The sequence below is a fragment of the Cephus cinctus genome, unplaced genomic scaffold, assembly GCF_000341935.2.
Source record: "Cephus cinctus unplaced genomic scaffold, Ccin1 Ccin1_scaffold0504, whole genome shotgun sequence".
NCBI lineage: Eukaryota > Metazoa > Arthropoda > Insecta > Hymenoptera > Cephidae > Cephus > Cephus cinctus.
The window spans coordinates 79,284-93,889 of record NW_014333171.1 but is presented as its reverse complement, the minus strand read 5'-3'; the positions used below and the strand labels follow the sequence as shown (position 1 = coordinate 93,889).

At 41.9% G+C, this 14,606-nt stretch overlaps 2 protein-coding genes across 2 annotated transcripts in view; one reads left to right on the top strand and one right to left on the bottom strand.

The window, feature by feature from the left end:
• LOC107268255 overlaps nucleotides 1-14,606 on the top strand; it is an 80,378-nt gene that overhangs the window by 16,528 nt on the left and 49,244 nt on the right. The window lies entirely within an intron of this gene.
• Nucleotides 2,664-4,241, bottom strand: LOC107268257. Its single transcript, XM_015740855.2, has 2 exons — nucleotides 4,100-4,241; nucleotides 2,664-3,961 (listed from the first exon to the last, which is right to left on the bottom strand). The coding sequence occupies exon 2, from the start codon at nucleotides 3,954-3,956 to the stop codon at nucleotides 2,919-2,921; it is 1,038 nt and encodes a 345-aa protein (XP_015596341.1). The 5' UTR covers nucleotides 3,957-3,961; nucleotides 4,100-4,241; the 3' UTR covers nucleotides 2,664-2,918.

The window sequence follows — 14,606 nt, the reverse complement described above, 5'->3', positions numbered from 1 at the left end:
GGGGGGGGGGGGGGCGTCTTGCCGATAAAGTTATTTATTCTCAAGGGCGCAGATTAATCTAGGTGAAGTGGAGCAATAAGGCAAGTCGCGTGTTAATTACTTTTATGCCGTGGCTCACTCATTATTATTCGGCGACTTGGTTTTCCTGCTTTTCATCTCCCTCTTACATTTTCATCCCCTTTGGAAATCACCCTTGACTTTACGCAGGCAAGACTTTGCCGTTGCGGGAAGCTTTCATCATCTTCTGGCATGCATATACCTGATTATGATGGCTGCATCCCTTTTAGCATGGTGCAGCTAACGGCGCTTCATCCACCCCTAGTCGTGCATCCACTTTAAGGGAGATTCTGACGTTTTCTATATATTGATTATTAATCAGTACGCTTTATGGTTGTACGTTAACTTCAAGGTCATTGTGAGATTGAACGATGGGTTCAGCGGGTGGACGCATCTTGTGAATACGAATCAGGCTGAACTCGAAGAAGACTTCGACCAGAGACGTCCGAGCGATGTCCCAGAGATGTCTTTGTGCAATCAGAGATACTTTCACTGGTGTAAAAGGACGAGTACCATCCGGATCTTCGATTCCTTTTAAGGACAACGCTTGGTCCTTACGAATTCAAATTCTTCTTCAGGCTCTTACTATGTAAAACAGACCCCTGTCCCTTTCCGTCCGTCGGCCAGACACTGTCGTTCCTTGGAAACTTGAGAAAGTTTTGTCCGTCCCAGCATCCGTAGCGATGGACCAACCCGTGGACATGCATTTTACGGTCCGCACCGGTCGCTCGATATTTATTCACTTTCGAGTCTCGCGTTTCGCATTTGCTGTCATCCTCGAGATTTTTCGACCACTTGGTCCCTTGGTACTCGAGATGGGAGACGAAGTGTATAAAGCTTTTCGCGTGTCCATTTTGCATTTCCATTGGCAGTGACGTCAGAAAACATACCGGCGATCTCGACAACCATGTGAAATCACAGAGAACAGAGTATCAATAAATTCCAAGTATTCAATCCTATCCTTTCGATTTCGTTATTTAATCCTGCAAGAAGCCTGAGGTTATTTCAATTCTGAGAAACGCTCCTGGTATCAGAGCAAAAAGGATTTTACAATCCTTTGATAGTTTATCTGTTGCTCATGCTGATCCATGACCCTCCCTAGAATTTCCCTCCCACCGGCCCTTAGTATACCTGAAAGAAGTAGCCGGTATACCAGTCGCTTTTGTACCATATTCCATTTACTGTTCTTTGGTTTCCAATTTACATCTCACTTTTTCTATTTGGCCCTGACAAAGGGACAAAGACTGGCGTCTCGCAAATTTCTGCACGGCGTACGTTAAACGACGTCGCAACTTTTGTCGCAAACATCGGCCTTACAAATAGGTCTTATATGTATATAGGTGTATGGGGCATCGTAGGAGACGCTGGTTTTCTCGTCGGTGATGTTGCGAAAAGATCGCGAAACCCTGAGGAAGAGCACCATTAGCCTCCAGGTGTCGGATATCCCACCCCCTCAAGACACCCCCAGGACCCTCGGCGATCATGCTCAAGATCATCCCTTGAACGAGAGTATAAGTTTTCGGTATCCAGCTATTGGGATACGGGTCCTGAAAGTAAATAATCCTCTACTGTATTTTCCCTGAAGGGTCTCTCGAAATTGAAGAGTCTCTCTAACACAGCCTGTTTCCAGAAACATTACCGACAAGGCACAAATATCCTGCGAATCTTCCTCGACGTCCCTGACGCTTTCGCATGTCTCTGTCCAGCAGAAAGGTTAATTATTCACGTTTGCAGATACTTAAACATAAAATTAGCATTTAGATATGTCAAATGCACAGCGAGTATGTTTTTTCGGGCACGTGCCGCTTGAAATGAAATCAATAAACCCTCGACAGCTTAATCGAGCGATCCTATCGTTAAATTTACGGTGGCTCCTTTAAATTATGAAGTAGCTAACGCAACCGACATAAAATGTCTAACCCAATTTTCTCAGGAAATTATTAACTGTTTTACGAGTCTAACCAGCTGCCATAGTAGGCAGACAGTAGGGTAGGGTGAACTAAGGGCACCATGATGTTTGTGTGTATATATATATATATATACAACAAGTACCTGGAGCCTGGAGAAAGGATTTTAGGAAAGGGATGGGTCTCTTACATCATCTAACATTACCTATCCAAAGTGATACCATTATTTAACAGCCTTATGTGGCTTACACGTCTTATACGTATATATAATAAAGATATTCATATGAGCATAGATATAAAGGTCGATCGATATTTCAAAGTATCCTAACCGTTGTACGTCTTCCCGTTATGCACTAGGAGATTAAGAACGCCTAGTGGAGTATTACGAAATACAGCTTCCGACGCCGGGCGTCGTTCACAGCTTGACGCGAAGACCGTAGTGGATTTGAATCTTTTTTTGAGTTAATGCAGTATGTTTGTGTACGAAAGAAGTTGGAGCATTTTTGTTAAGACTTGCCATGGTCTATTGTGCAAAAATGTCTACGGAGAAGGATGGAGCGAAATCGCGATAACTAATATCAATTTCCTTTCGAAGGAACCTTTCGTTCGCTGTCCACTTGGCGAATAATGGACGAAAACTCCCTTGGGATATTCTGGCCGTCGCTGCTTGTGGAGGTCAAATGAAAACGCATGGCCGTGTCAAATAAGAAACGTTTAATCGCACACTTTTCCTCTCCATTACTGGAAAATCCAATTGTTGACTGTCACTCGTGAGCAAATAAAGGCATGAAATTCCCGTGGAAAATTCCCTCGTGCGTCGGTTTCATTTTCGCTCAGCAAGACGGACAATTACAATTTCAAGGTAGAAAGACTTTTCTTATGCTTTGTTCGTTCTGGGATGATTTTTTTTTTTTCGAATACGTAACATTAAAAATAATTTTTAAGTTTAGATAGTTATTCGGCAAACGGACAGGAGCGCTCGTGAACGTATCTTTTCGGAGGATGAAAACGTTCCTCGCATCCATTATCTTTGTAGGCACAATCCTCGAGCCTGTAATTGCACTTCTCAGCGTGAATTTCAGCGCGATAAAGTTTGGGCCTGATCTTGCATCCAAGCTCAGCCCATTTACAATCCACCTGCTGTTCTGGATCCTCATCTGTCTCCTCCTGCTCTTCCTCCTCTCCCGCTTCATCAGGAAAGTCTTCAGCAGAATAATACTTGGAATAGTTGCACTTCAGTTCGTGGATCAGCTTACGTCTTAGAGGCATTTTGACAAGACACCCATAAATTCTGAACTTGCACTCGGTCAATTCTTCAGGATCTTCGCCATTCTCAAAGGTCACGTTATCAGGATCAGGTAGCAACCAATTGGAAGGTTCATCCAATCCTTGAAGAGCTTCGAATCTTTCTTTGTAGGTGCATACCTCCTCGTGAATTCGACGTCTCCACGATGGCATCCTAACGTTGCATCCTGCAGGCTGATAAGTGCACTCCACCAGATCATCAGAACTCGGCAAATCAGTAGGCAGATGCTCTTCTTCCAGGAACGGTCGAAATTGGCACCTGGTCTCGTGAAGTTCACGAAGATGCTCTGGAAATTTTACCCAGCATCCCAGATACGCATATCGGCAAGCGTGAAGTTCCTGAGTATCACTAGGTGACGGCGGTGACCAGGGTCCTCTTTCCTGACCGAGAAATTCGTTTAACGGACCACCAGCTCCCTGCCAATGTGGAGATGCACGAGGCATATGATGCGGCATGAAATGAATCGGTGGCGGCATATGAGGCGATTCCACTTCAATTCCAGGACTTTCCACTTCCATTGGTAACTGACAAATAGGGCAGCCATAGTAATAAGGCTTGCAGCGATGGCACAGTACGTGATCGTTACTGCACGTGAACTTGGGCGTTTGGCTCATTTCCATCAGGCATATCGGACAGACGCTCTCGCTCTTGAATTTCTCGTGGAGACTCGGGTAGAGGGACGCCATATTTCCTAGAGAATTTCAAATCATTCCTATTGTGGATACTCGTTACGCGAAGACACTGCCTTTACGTCTTCTATTGGTTTGCTGTACAGTGACGTACGTGACCTCTTTGATCTACTCGATTATGCAAGTGCCTTTGTTCTTACCTGCTTGACGAATCCCAATAAGTTCCCAATAAGTTTGTCAAGACAGACAATTTCAGCAATGCACAGAACAAACTGTGGAAACGTTGTCTATGACTCGGGAGCACTGAAACTGAACCGAAATTGTTGACTCAAGAGGAGACGACGTGATCAGTCAGGCGTGATAACGTAATGTTATCTGATAATGCTCCTTCACACGTGGCGATAAGATGTCGCGCATTCTGCCATTGGATAATGAGTAACGATCCAATAATAATCAGGGTCTCTAGGAAATTTTTGGTAATATTTTTCACGAATAATTAACGTGGCTCAAGAAATGCACTGGGCGCTCTCGAAGTTTTAAACTTGACTCTTATTGAAATATTCGCGCGACCGAAACAACCGCGCCCGTTCAACGGGCAAGGCCGGCTTTGTGTTTCATCGCGTTGTTACGGATGCGTTCGTTAGCCGCTGACAGTTCATTATCGGTGAAAAATTTACAATGTTTTCTGTCTGCCTACGTAACGGGTAGTGTCTATTATCTCTTTCCTCCGAATCCCTGATTCTCCATTCAATTTTACTCGTTCGTTCATCGATCACAAACATGAACACAAGTCATAAACGTCCATTCCTGTCAATTAAAATTGGAAGGCTATGTATCTGCTTTTGTGTGCGGCCAAAAGAAAAAGTTCATTGTCCAAACCCAAAAAAATTTGCAATTGGACAAACAAAAATTAAACGTAGAAATTCTATCGAGAAGATTGATTTCAAGTCATTTCTGAATCGACTGGAACAATTTTTCTATTCTCGAAATATTATGCACTTGTGTACAAACATGAACACGATTTCTATAAGGGATGAAATCTGAGTGTCGATCAGTGTGATATTTCATACCCAGATACAAGAGATCCCTCATTTAAATCCCAACGAGAATGTCACATCAAAGACATCCGAGCGGCTCTTCCACTCTAAATAAAGTGTCCCGCAGCCATAGGCCACTTATGCAAATTAACAAAGCAAAGTATCGTTTGCGGTTGACCATTGGCCGAGGAAATTAATTTTGGGTTTGAAAGGGGGTCACTCTGACACTTTCAGACTGTTCGTACTAGGGTTTCAGTTACGAAATATAACAAGGTACGTTCATCATGTGCGAGTACGTGAAGATCCTTTTACAGGATGAATATCCTTCCATGATTTTTTTAACGTTTAGAAAGGTTGCTTCGGAACAGCCAATTTATTCTTGGTAACCTCAGCGTTGAGACTTATAAGTTCCCGATGCTTGGGGGTTGAGGCCATGCTAGTATCTGCATGCATATGTGCTACTACATATATGCGCTTACTTTCGAATATTACGTCATAAAGCATAAGAAAATGTCTGAAGACTCGTGGGAGCGTGCCTGCATTCCTTGGGCGCAGAACCATCTTGGGCCAATATAAGATTCACCGCGTGCTCGCCTGTGGAAATTTATGGATGATCCAGCTTTGACGGGTGTCTGATTAAAATCTCGTTGTGAGATTAAAAGATGGCTGAAGCTGTGTCAGTCTAGTGTACTATAATGTTGGGAGTACAGGATCATTATTTTCTTATATGAATTATTATCATAAATAAGATCCCTTTAGTATCCCTTTGGTACAAGATCCATGTCAAAATTAATTTACCGCATATCGAAAATATCTTCAATGGATTGTCGCTTTCCGCGATACCAATTAGTTGCCGCTATTGTGGTTCAATCCGTGTAAATTTCGATTCCAGCTATCTTGGGAATGTAAAATTCTGAATATGAAAAAAAAATATGTTGGTTGTAGCTTTTTGATGAGTATTTTTTTTTTTTGAAGTCATAAACAAGTGACGGATCACTCTTGGTAACTGCGACGGAAGTTCACAAAAGTTCACGAATAACTTGATTCGTTTCCCCATGGAAAAACTGTATTTGTAATCTTTCGCATTTCTCAGGCAACTTTCGGGCGCCCGTTGTATAATTTTCTCGTTCGTCATAATCGACTGATTCCTAATGTAGAAAAAAATAGGTGATCCTCAATATTTTATATCTTAGGTACAATCAGAATATTAGCCCGATTCGTAAACGTAAGAGGCTTGACGTATTTTCTCGTCTCTATTTTCCATCACCAACTTCAAAATCGCTTTCCTATTTCGAATACGCGTTAAGTTATGCTAAGATATTCGAATACGCGCAAGTAAAGTTGGCGTCGGGACGCTCCTGCTTTCCTAAGATGGAGCTGGACGTCGTCTATGGTGTTTGCCGTTGACGATATTATCACACTCTTGAATACAGAAGATTCTGTGTACACGTATAGAAATAAACAATTCGAATCCTTACAAATCTCTTTTTTTACTTTAAAAAAGAATTTTATATTTCGAAAATTTGTTGCTGAGCAACGCATTATTTCCCGCCCGATTCTCAAAGTGGCTTCAGGGTTCGTCCGCAAGAACGCGGCACCCTCGCGCGCCAAGTTCCTGTAATCGATGGCGATATATCGCAGCCCCCGCGGTTCACGAGGGTTGCGTCTGCGCTACGTGAGGCAGCTCCGGATTGGCCGACGGTGATGTCATGCAGTCTCCCCTAGGACCGTGATATCATCTGCGGGGTTTTCTGCAGTCCACACCGACCACTCGAGCGGCGAAGCCGCGTCTCCAAAAAAGATTCTTCTAGCCTCTCGCCCGTACTTTTTCCCTTGGTGATCTGTGTCTCGCTTGATTGCTACGTTGTCATCTTGCACTTGGGTAGCGAACGTCACTCGTCCAACTCGCCACCCAGTTCCAGGGACATTCGTTAGGGGTGAGTTCTTTTTTCAAGTAATTACATCGCTCCACCAGACACCAAGTGCACTCTGGCATTTTTTCTTCAATTCAGTACAAAAAGAACACACTACCCTGTAGACTGTCAAAATACAGACCTTCGCAGTACACTTTTGAATACTGACAGTAAAGCGATGCTGTCAAATGAATATTTTGCATCTATGAAAATATGCTTCATATCATTGTCAGAATTGAAGCGTTTCACTGCATTTGAATTTAATTGGAAAAAACGTGTAAAGTTATTTTTAAAAATATTTTCTGTTGCAAAACGCATCCGGGTTGTATATTCAGAAAAAAATTGTCAATATATTCCCACTGCTAGTACCTTTGGTCGAAATGATATTTCTCGTGGGAATTTATACGAATTGTTGGATGCACCGTGGTGCATGTACTTGACAAGGCGTTCAACGGCCGGTGTTCCCAGATGCAACGTGGATGCATGCAGGGGCTAGTAACCGGCAGAGTCGAGACTGCAGTGCATCCTTAGTTCGAGAAACACTGCAGTCGTCGCATGCACCGTTCCACGAATGCAATTTTAATCTCCATAAAGATTGCGACTCGAGGAAGTAAAAAATAAACATTTGCATCATCTGCGATGCATCGCTGCACGATGTCATAATAATTCAACAATAATTATTTCCCTCCACACACACAACCTTCAAGTGAATACCACCCTGCAGTTGATGTCAAAAATATTTTCAAAAAAATTACAAAAATTCCTAACATCATCGCAACGATAAATATACCAATCGTAATACTCTGTACGAAAAATGTGGAACGAACGATACCGCCGATCGCGCTCCCTGCCATTCTTCACTTTTTTTCAGTGCCCGCAAAACAAATTTTGGGCAAATCTAGGGCAGTGATTTCTAACTTCCCCCAGAAAGCCAGCTTACTACTGCTTACTATTTCCTCAAGCGAAAGACTTTCGAGCAGGACTCCATTAAGTTTAGTAGAACGTTGCCTTAGTAGGGTATATACGTATACATATGTTTATGACGTCGTACCATAGTAGCTACAATCGTACAAGTTTGCGTAGTATACGCGAATGGATATACGCGTGCCTAGTAAAAGTTTGCGCATTCGGCAGTAAGCGAGTCGCTTACTGTAAAGGGGTTTGGGAGGGTGGTACGTTTACGGGAGTGAAAGCATTACGCCATAAGGGAGGAACAGGCAGTTTCCTTGTTGGCGATAACGCTTAATCCTCCCTGCTCGTTGTCATTTCGTTCTCTGACTGGCCAATTGTGGAAACGATTAAGCTAGGAGTCCTGGCCGACTTGGCACTGTAAATGTGGGATATTTTTCTTGAAGACACCTTCAAGATTAAGCGCGACGTTTACACGGGGATTAAGTGTCCTGCTTTACTTTTGTACACTAACGACATAAAGAATGCTTGTATAATCCATCAACACTGGATTACGTTTATTAACCCTAGAACGCTAATCAGGCTTCAGGAGATTGTTTTCTAAAGTTTCCTAAAACTGTCTAGTTTTCTATAGCTGATAGTTTCCAAAATATTTATCAAAACTAAATTTTGCATATACTTTCTTATTCGTCGGACTGCGGCGTATCGATTAATAAAGAGATAAATTAAGATCGAATGACTATAGTCAGAAATAGTCATACAAGAAATATGATGGCCATTGTAGGGTTAATACGAATTCCTACCCTCCGTCTATCTAGAGTCTATTCTCTATTTATGACAACGCAGGGTAACATACGTTCTGTATAATTTAGAGGGTATCAATTAACGTCGAGGCTAGCCCTTGATGCCAGCATTAGATTATGAATTTACCTTGGTGACAGCAGAGTCCAAATTATTTAGTACGCAGTGGATTTACAGTTTGTCATTCAGAAGAAGGTATAGATGTATACCAAATAAGAGTATCTGATACTAATGTAATTCTAAGTTGCCCATCCAAAACATAGCTATACTGTAATATATTTCTGGTACGTGCTCAGTATAGTAGAAATATGACTTAAGATATAGGAAGTTACATAATTGTACAAAAGTCCACAGCCAATAGAGAAGATAGTGGAAGTAAAAAATCACTCACCCCCCGGATTGACGTCTGTTCAGCCGCTCGCACGTGGTCCATTCACAGGGCGAGTTAATCCTTTGGCACTGGCAAAAAGTTCAAACAATCACTTCACGATTCCACTTTTATCATTATCGTTGCACTATATGTATTTTCGGATTAATTATTCACTTGTTAAGATTTTAGAACAACGCGTGATTCTTCGCGCACGAGAGAGAAGGACTGCGGTGCCGTTCTTTAAATAGACCGTGTCGCGCGTTTGAAAGTGGCGGAAAAGGGTGGAGGGTGTAGGGGGAAATATTGTGAAACAGGCTGAAGGCCTGAGGCAAAAATGCTCAATGAGAAGATGACGCGGATAATGAATGATTATTATGAATATTACAATCAACAAAAGATAAATGCAAAGGACCGGATTAAACAGTTTGGGCTGCGAAATACACGCGGTCGGGCCTAACCCTTACGGACAACATGGGTCCGGCTGACAGTTAAACGAAGTAACCGCGAACTGCTGTGACGCGAGGATGAGAGGTCCGCGAAGGGGATTCCGACTTTCGACAGACTTTAGTCGCGGACACAGAGCACTGGGAGCCGAATAGAGACTTTGATAAACAACAGGAATTACGCAGAAAGACCTGCAGTAGGCAATTGTGCTGCTCGTGTCGCAGACTCGGAACAGAGGAAAAAGATTCAGGCTATGAAAGATCCCGATCATCCCTAGTCGAGTTTTGGCATATTTACTGGGGAGTTGACTGTGATCTCAAAGTGATATCACGAAGAAGGTATAGCCCAGCGGAAGAAATTAGGAAAATGTGTGACAAAAAGAGAGAGAGAGAGAGAGAGGGGGAGAAATTAATAAAGAGAAGTAGATGAATAGTGAAAAGTATACCTCAGAAAAGAGATGAGAAAAAAATAAAGAAGTGATGAATGAATCACAATAGAGAAAGACAGTCTTATGAAGTGAGAGGGGAGAGAAGAGAAGAATGGAAGGACACTGCGTCCAAGAGCACGATGTAGATGAGCGACTTCCGAAAGACTGAAGTTTATTCTTCCGTATACTATAGTCAGTACCCCCTCCCAATCAAGTACTAATCGACCGGCAATGCCCCCCCCCCTCATGGCCGATGCTTTAATTACAACTCGTACAGAGATCGTCATTAATTCTCTGAGGTGGGGATATGGGCCGATCACTGCTTGACAATGACTTCCAATCTAAAGTAGCGTTGACGCTCCCTATACTACTAAAGGGTACATTTCAATATTCCCTACAAGTACTGCAAGCATGCCTGTATCTCTTTTATATGGATGCAGTTAAAGATAGGCACAATAATATTCGCAATCCTTATAGGGTATTTTCAAACCTACCCAAAAGAACTTAGCTAGGGGTTTTGCTGTGTAGTTTTCTTGTCTGGCATATACCTTATTTGTCTGACAATGCAAATATGATATTACGGGATACGTCTTGTGCCATTTGCATTGGAGGACTTTATTTAGGATTTTGTATTAAAAATATGCTGCATCGTTTTACAAAGATTTAAAGGCAGTTTACAAAGGATTTTAGGGACTCTTTGCCATTAGTGGTACCTGGAGGGTGACTGGGACTTTGGCACTCTGGTCAGACAAGAATGGGGGAGGATTCGTATGAGACGGGGTGAAAGCTTAGCAGTCAAGGGAGGAAAACTAATAATCGGCAAGAGTACTTTTCCTCTTAGCCTCATCCTCATCGTGGTCGCCGAGAAGATTAGGCGACCGGCTGACAAATTTCCTGGCACTCGCTCACATTGGGACTCGCCCGAAATTGCTCGTTGTGTCGTTCGTGCTTTGTTGCGAGATTGGCGGATATAAATATAGCGAAAAAATAATTTGCCCATTAGGGAGCGAGTCTAGTGGAATTGGAATTAAGGGATAAACGAAAGCCGGATTTCTCACGTGGCGTAAATTCGAACAAGTATCACGAACTGGGTATACTCGTTAAGAAAATTGTAGCAAAATAGAAACCAGAATGGGATTTGGTGAAAAACAGAACACGTCAGCCAATCAGCCAAGCAAACATCCAGACGCCACGGTCCTTCGTCCTATTTTTATATCTCAGTCGTCTATCTTTTATCTCGTGTTATCTTCTTCTTCAATGCATAGCTGCATCCTGCACTGCAGGAGCTGTCGAACTCGAAGAGATTCGTCAAATCGAACTCATAGCACGAGTTGGACCATTTCCAGCATCTTCTTCAGATGGATTTTGTTGTTTGCCAAGTAAAATTTGGGAGTCTGCAAAAACTGATCTGGTTTTAGCAATATACCTTGTTCGTGGTAAGGTTGGGATCTACTGTATTGGGATAAATCAAAATCCTATTTAAATTCTCGCTTTTATCATGGCCGACACCCTGTGGATGTGAACTCTTTCCAAGAGTTTGAAAATTTCACAGACACCACTCCTGAAAAGACGCCCCCAGGACATCCTCACCTAGTAACTAGTTATATTCCCTAGATGGGAAACCACGTTGAGCGTCTACATAATAAAATGCTGTCCCCGAAGTTTCTACTGAAAGTCGATAGTATAGAGGGATGTAGATTTCTGACGGGATGACTCACCGTTGCAGTTGCATGGAAACGCGGTTTAAGGGTAGTTGGGCGATATTAGATGTCTCCTAAGGGTTCGACTAAATCCAGATAAATCTATTCGGAGACTTTTCTTTTTTCTCTTGTATCCCTAGTGATTTTCCTCCTTGCCTCCATTCAACCTTATTCAACCACCACCTTCATCCCTTCCAGACTCACCAACCCTCTTAGCCTCTTTGTAGATAATCACTTTCCAATTGGAATATTTAAAGTCTCCCTTGGCCGTTATCTTTTTAAAATGTTTCTTACTAGTTTTTTTTTGTCTCCCTTGCCAATTAATCAGAGCATTGTTGTAGTTTTATTTTGCTTCTGGAACGGTTTAATAATTAATAATAGGACTGCAGTGTCTGCGTTGTTCCGTAGTACCCATTTCATTCATATGGATGTAATATATGCTTGTATACACGTATCATTCGTTTCCTCAATCTCGTCGTTTTTACTAATGAAACGCAAACGCTCATTCGCTCGGACCGGTTCTGTGTTTGCTGAACAAAATTGTAATTTTACTCTGGCCTATTCTCAATTTTCTCATGCGCTTTTCCATGAGTGCTTTATGCCGGTGTTACGTCACGCCAGGTTCGATGACATTGCCAATAAAATGGTCCAGCCGCCGTTTCTATTGGAAAACGGATATTCATCTTCGTACTATAATACCTGATATAGATGTGAGTCAAAGTTGCTGAAAAATGTTTAAGAGCTTTTCTTGTGTTTCCAATGTCGAATTCTCCTTACTTGAAACGAGTGTGGGTATCCTTACTTATTTGACTAAATAGAACTAAAATTGTAAGAGGAGTTAGTACTTATAAATTGCTCAATCGCCGTTTTTCATGGATCATGAAGTTAAGAAAACTTTTTCTTTCTCTTTTTTATTTTTACTTTATTCTTTTTCACTCACGGGAAAAGGTGGAATTGGAAGGGAAAAGGCAGACCGACCGACTTGCTTCGAGAATACTTGATGCACTCGAAAAGCATGTAGCGTTCAGGAGCGTTTTCTGTGGTTCGTAGCGTATTTTAACGCTTGAAGAAATGAGTTAGTGTGCTTTAGACGTTTCGAGGCACGATTAAAGTCAGAGGTTACGGAGAAAGAGAAGAAAAGTATAAATCAACCCCCTTAGCGAGCATTAACGAATCGACTTGAACGTTTACTTAAAACCTATCGTTAACCACACCGATTTAGGTCAAAGTCTTTCTTCGGTTTTAAAACGAAAACTATTTTTCAGTTTTCAAGTTTAATGATAAATTCTCAAAGACTTAGATTGCAATTAAATAAATTTCACTGGCAATATGTACAGCTCTGGCTGTAACGAATATTGACTTGTTTGAATACTGTTAGGGAATGTAGTGCATACATCTATCGGTACAAGGTAGGTACCAAGCAAAGATCGTAAGGGCGGGATTATCGAGGGGTTGTTGGAGGTTGAACTAGAGATTATTGAAGAAAATTACAGTAACGCCCGTCTACTGCATTGCCTCGGGGCCACGTGTATATTCCCAGTCCCGTTTTCAGTGGTATCCACCCTCTGGATATCAACCCCTGGAATCCCGTTGGCATTGCAAGGGATGTCGAAGCCGTCTAGGACTGCGATTATCCTGCGATGACGGGTGTCAATACGTTCTATACACCCTTGCATAGCTAAAGCGTCCCGCATAGATACTGACTCTTTCTTTTTTGATTGCACGCCAGTAGCGCAATGACGGCAACAGAGAAAAAAAGGAAAAAACCAGCCGGAATTCCACCGAGATAGTAAAACGAGAAAAAAATAATTAAACGAAGATTAAAGCGGTCTGGCATCGGCCGCCGATGATTTTTCCCGGTGCCGAGGAAAAATCGTGTCTCCCTTCGTTTTCATTTTCCCTCTTTTTTTTTTTGTTTTGGCATTTGCCGGAAATTATTGCTCCACTGGTATGTGCCGGAAATGATTGCTAGGCGGGATATCAGTCTTTATATTATGATTTTTCGTTTTTCAAATTCAAAAAGTATAATGGCCGTAGCCGATACGAGTGTATGCACTGCTAGTTTTTCACAATTGAACGTGAATTTGTGCTTTCGCGAAATTTCTAATAATCCATTTTTTTTTGTAATTAGAAATTCGGGAGGTTACCGAGTAACTAATTGGTCAGAGCTTAAATTACAATAATAAATGAAGAATGAATATCGTATTTAAAAAAAATTGCTTGAATTTTCAAATTATAAATTTCGTCTGAAATTTCTACAGAAATGCGTGAGAGTGAGATTAATCATCACGCTAATTTGTGCGACTTTAATTACAGACCAGACCATACAACTGTCTTCTGGTATTTACCTTAATGCTACAATATCGTGTCACCCCAGCAAAAATTTAATCATATTATATTTAATGGGGTGTTCTGTTTTTTTTCCTGATATCATCCTTCAAGTATTATGTGACTGTAGGTACTACAGCATAGGTTTACTAAAAAAAAAAAAAAAAAAAAAATAAAAAAATCTGAAAGTACGAAAAAAGAAAGCTCGCACTTACCATTCGGCAATCCATCACGAACAGTGAAGCACTCGCCGTAACAATCCGTTATCAATCTTGCTAATGTCCTAGGGGTACACCCCTTTATTATCATAAGGCCGAACCGTCAGCGCATCCTAATGAGCCCCTGAGTCCTGCATATCGGTTCTCACGGTTTTCTCTATAAAGATAAAGGTAGAATCAAAGAAAAGAATTTCATTCGAACATGATTCGTCATTCTCTGTCCCCTCCCGTAGAGATCAATGAATTCTCGAATATTAAGTATATCCGAGAGACGAATAATCGATTTTTCAAAGTGCACCGTAAAAGAAATGAAAAGGGAGGCTGAGAGATAAAAGATATTGGATACCCTAATAATGCGGGAAAAGAAAACACAGCCCATTCTAATTAACCCGCTTCATAAACATAACTTCACTTCTGTGCATGGGGGGACGAGTTTAGAGTGGCGGAGTGCTCCTGGGCATGACGCTAGTCAGAATCAACCCCCGTGAACAGGAGGCGCTGGGGTCTAGTCGCTATTTTCCAATTGGCTAGTGTCCATAATTGAACTCAGGACCCCCTGA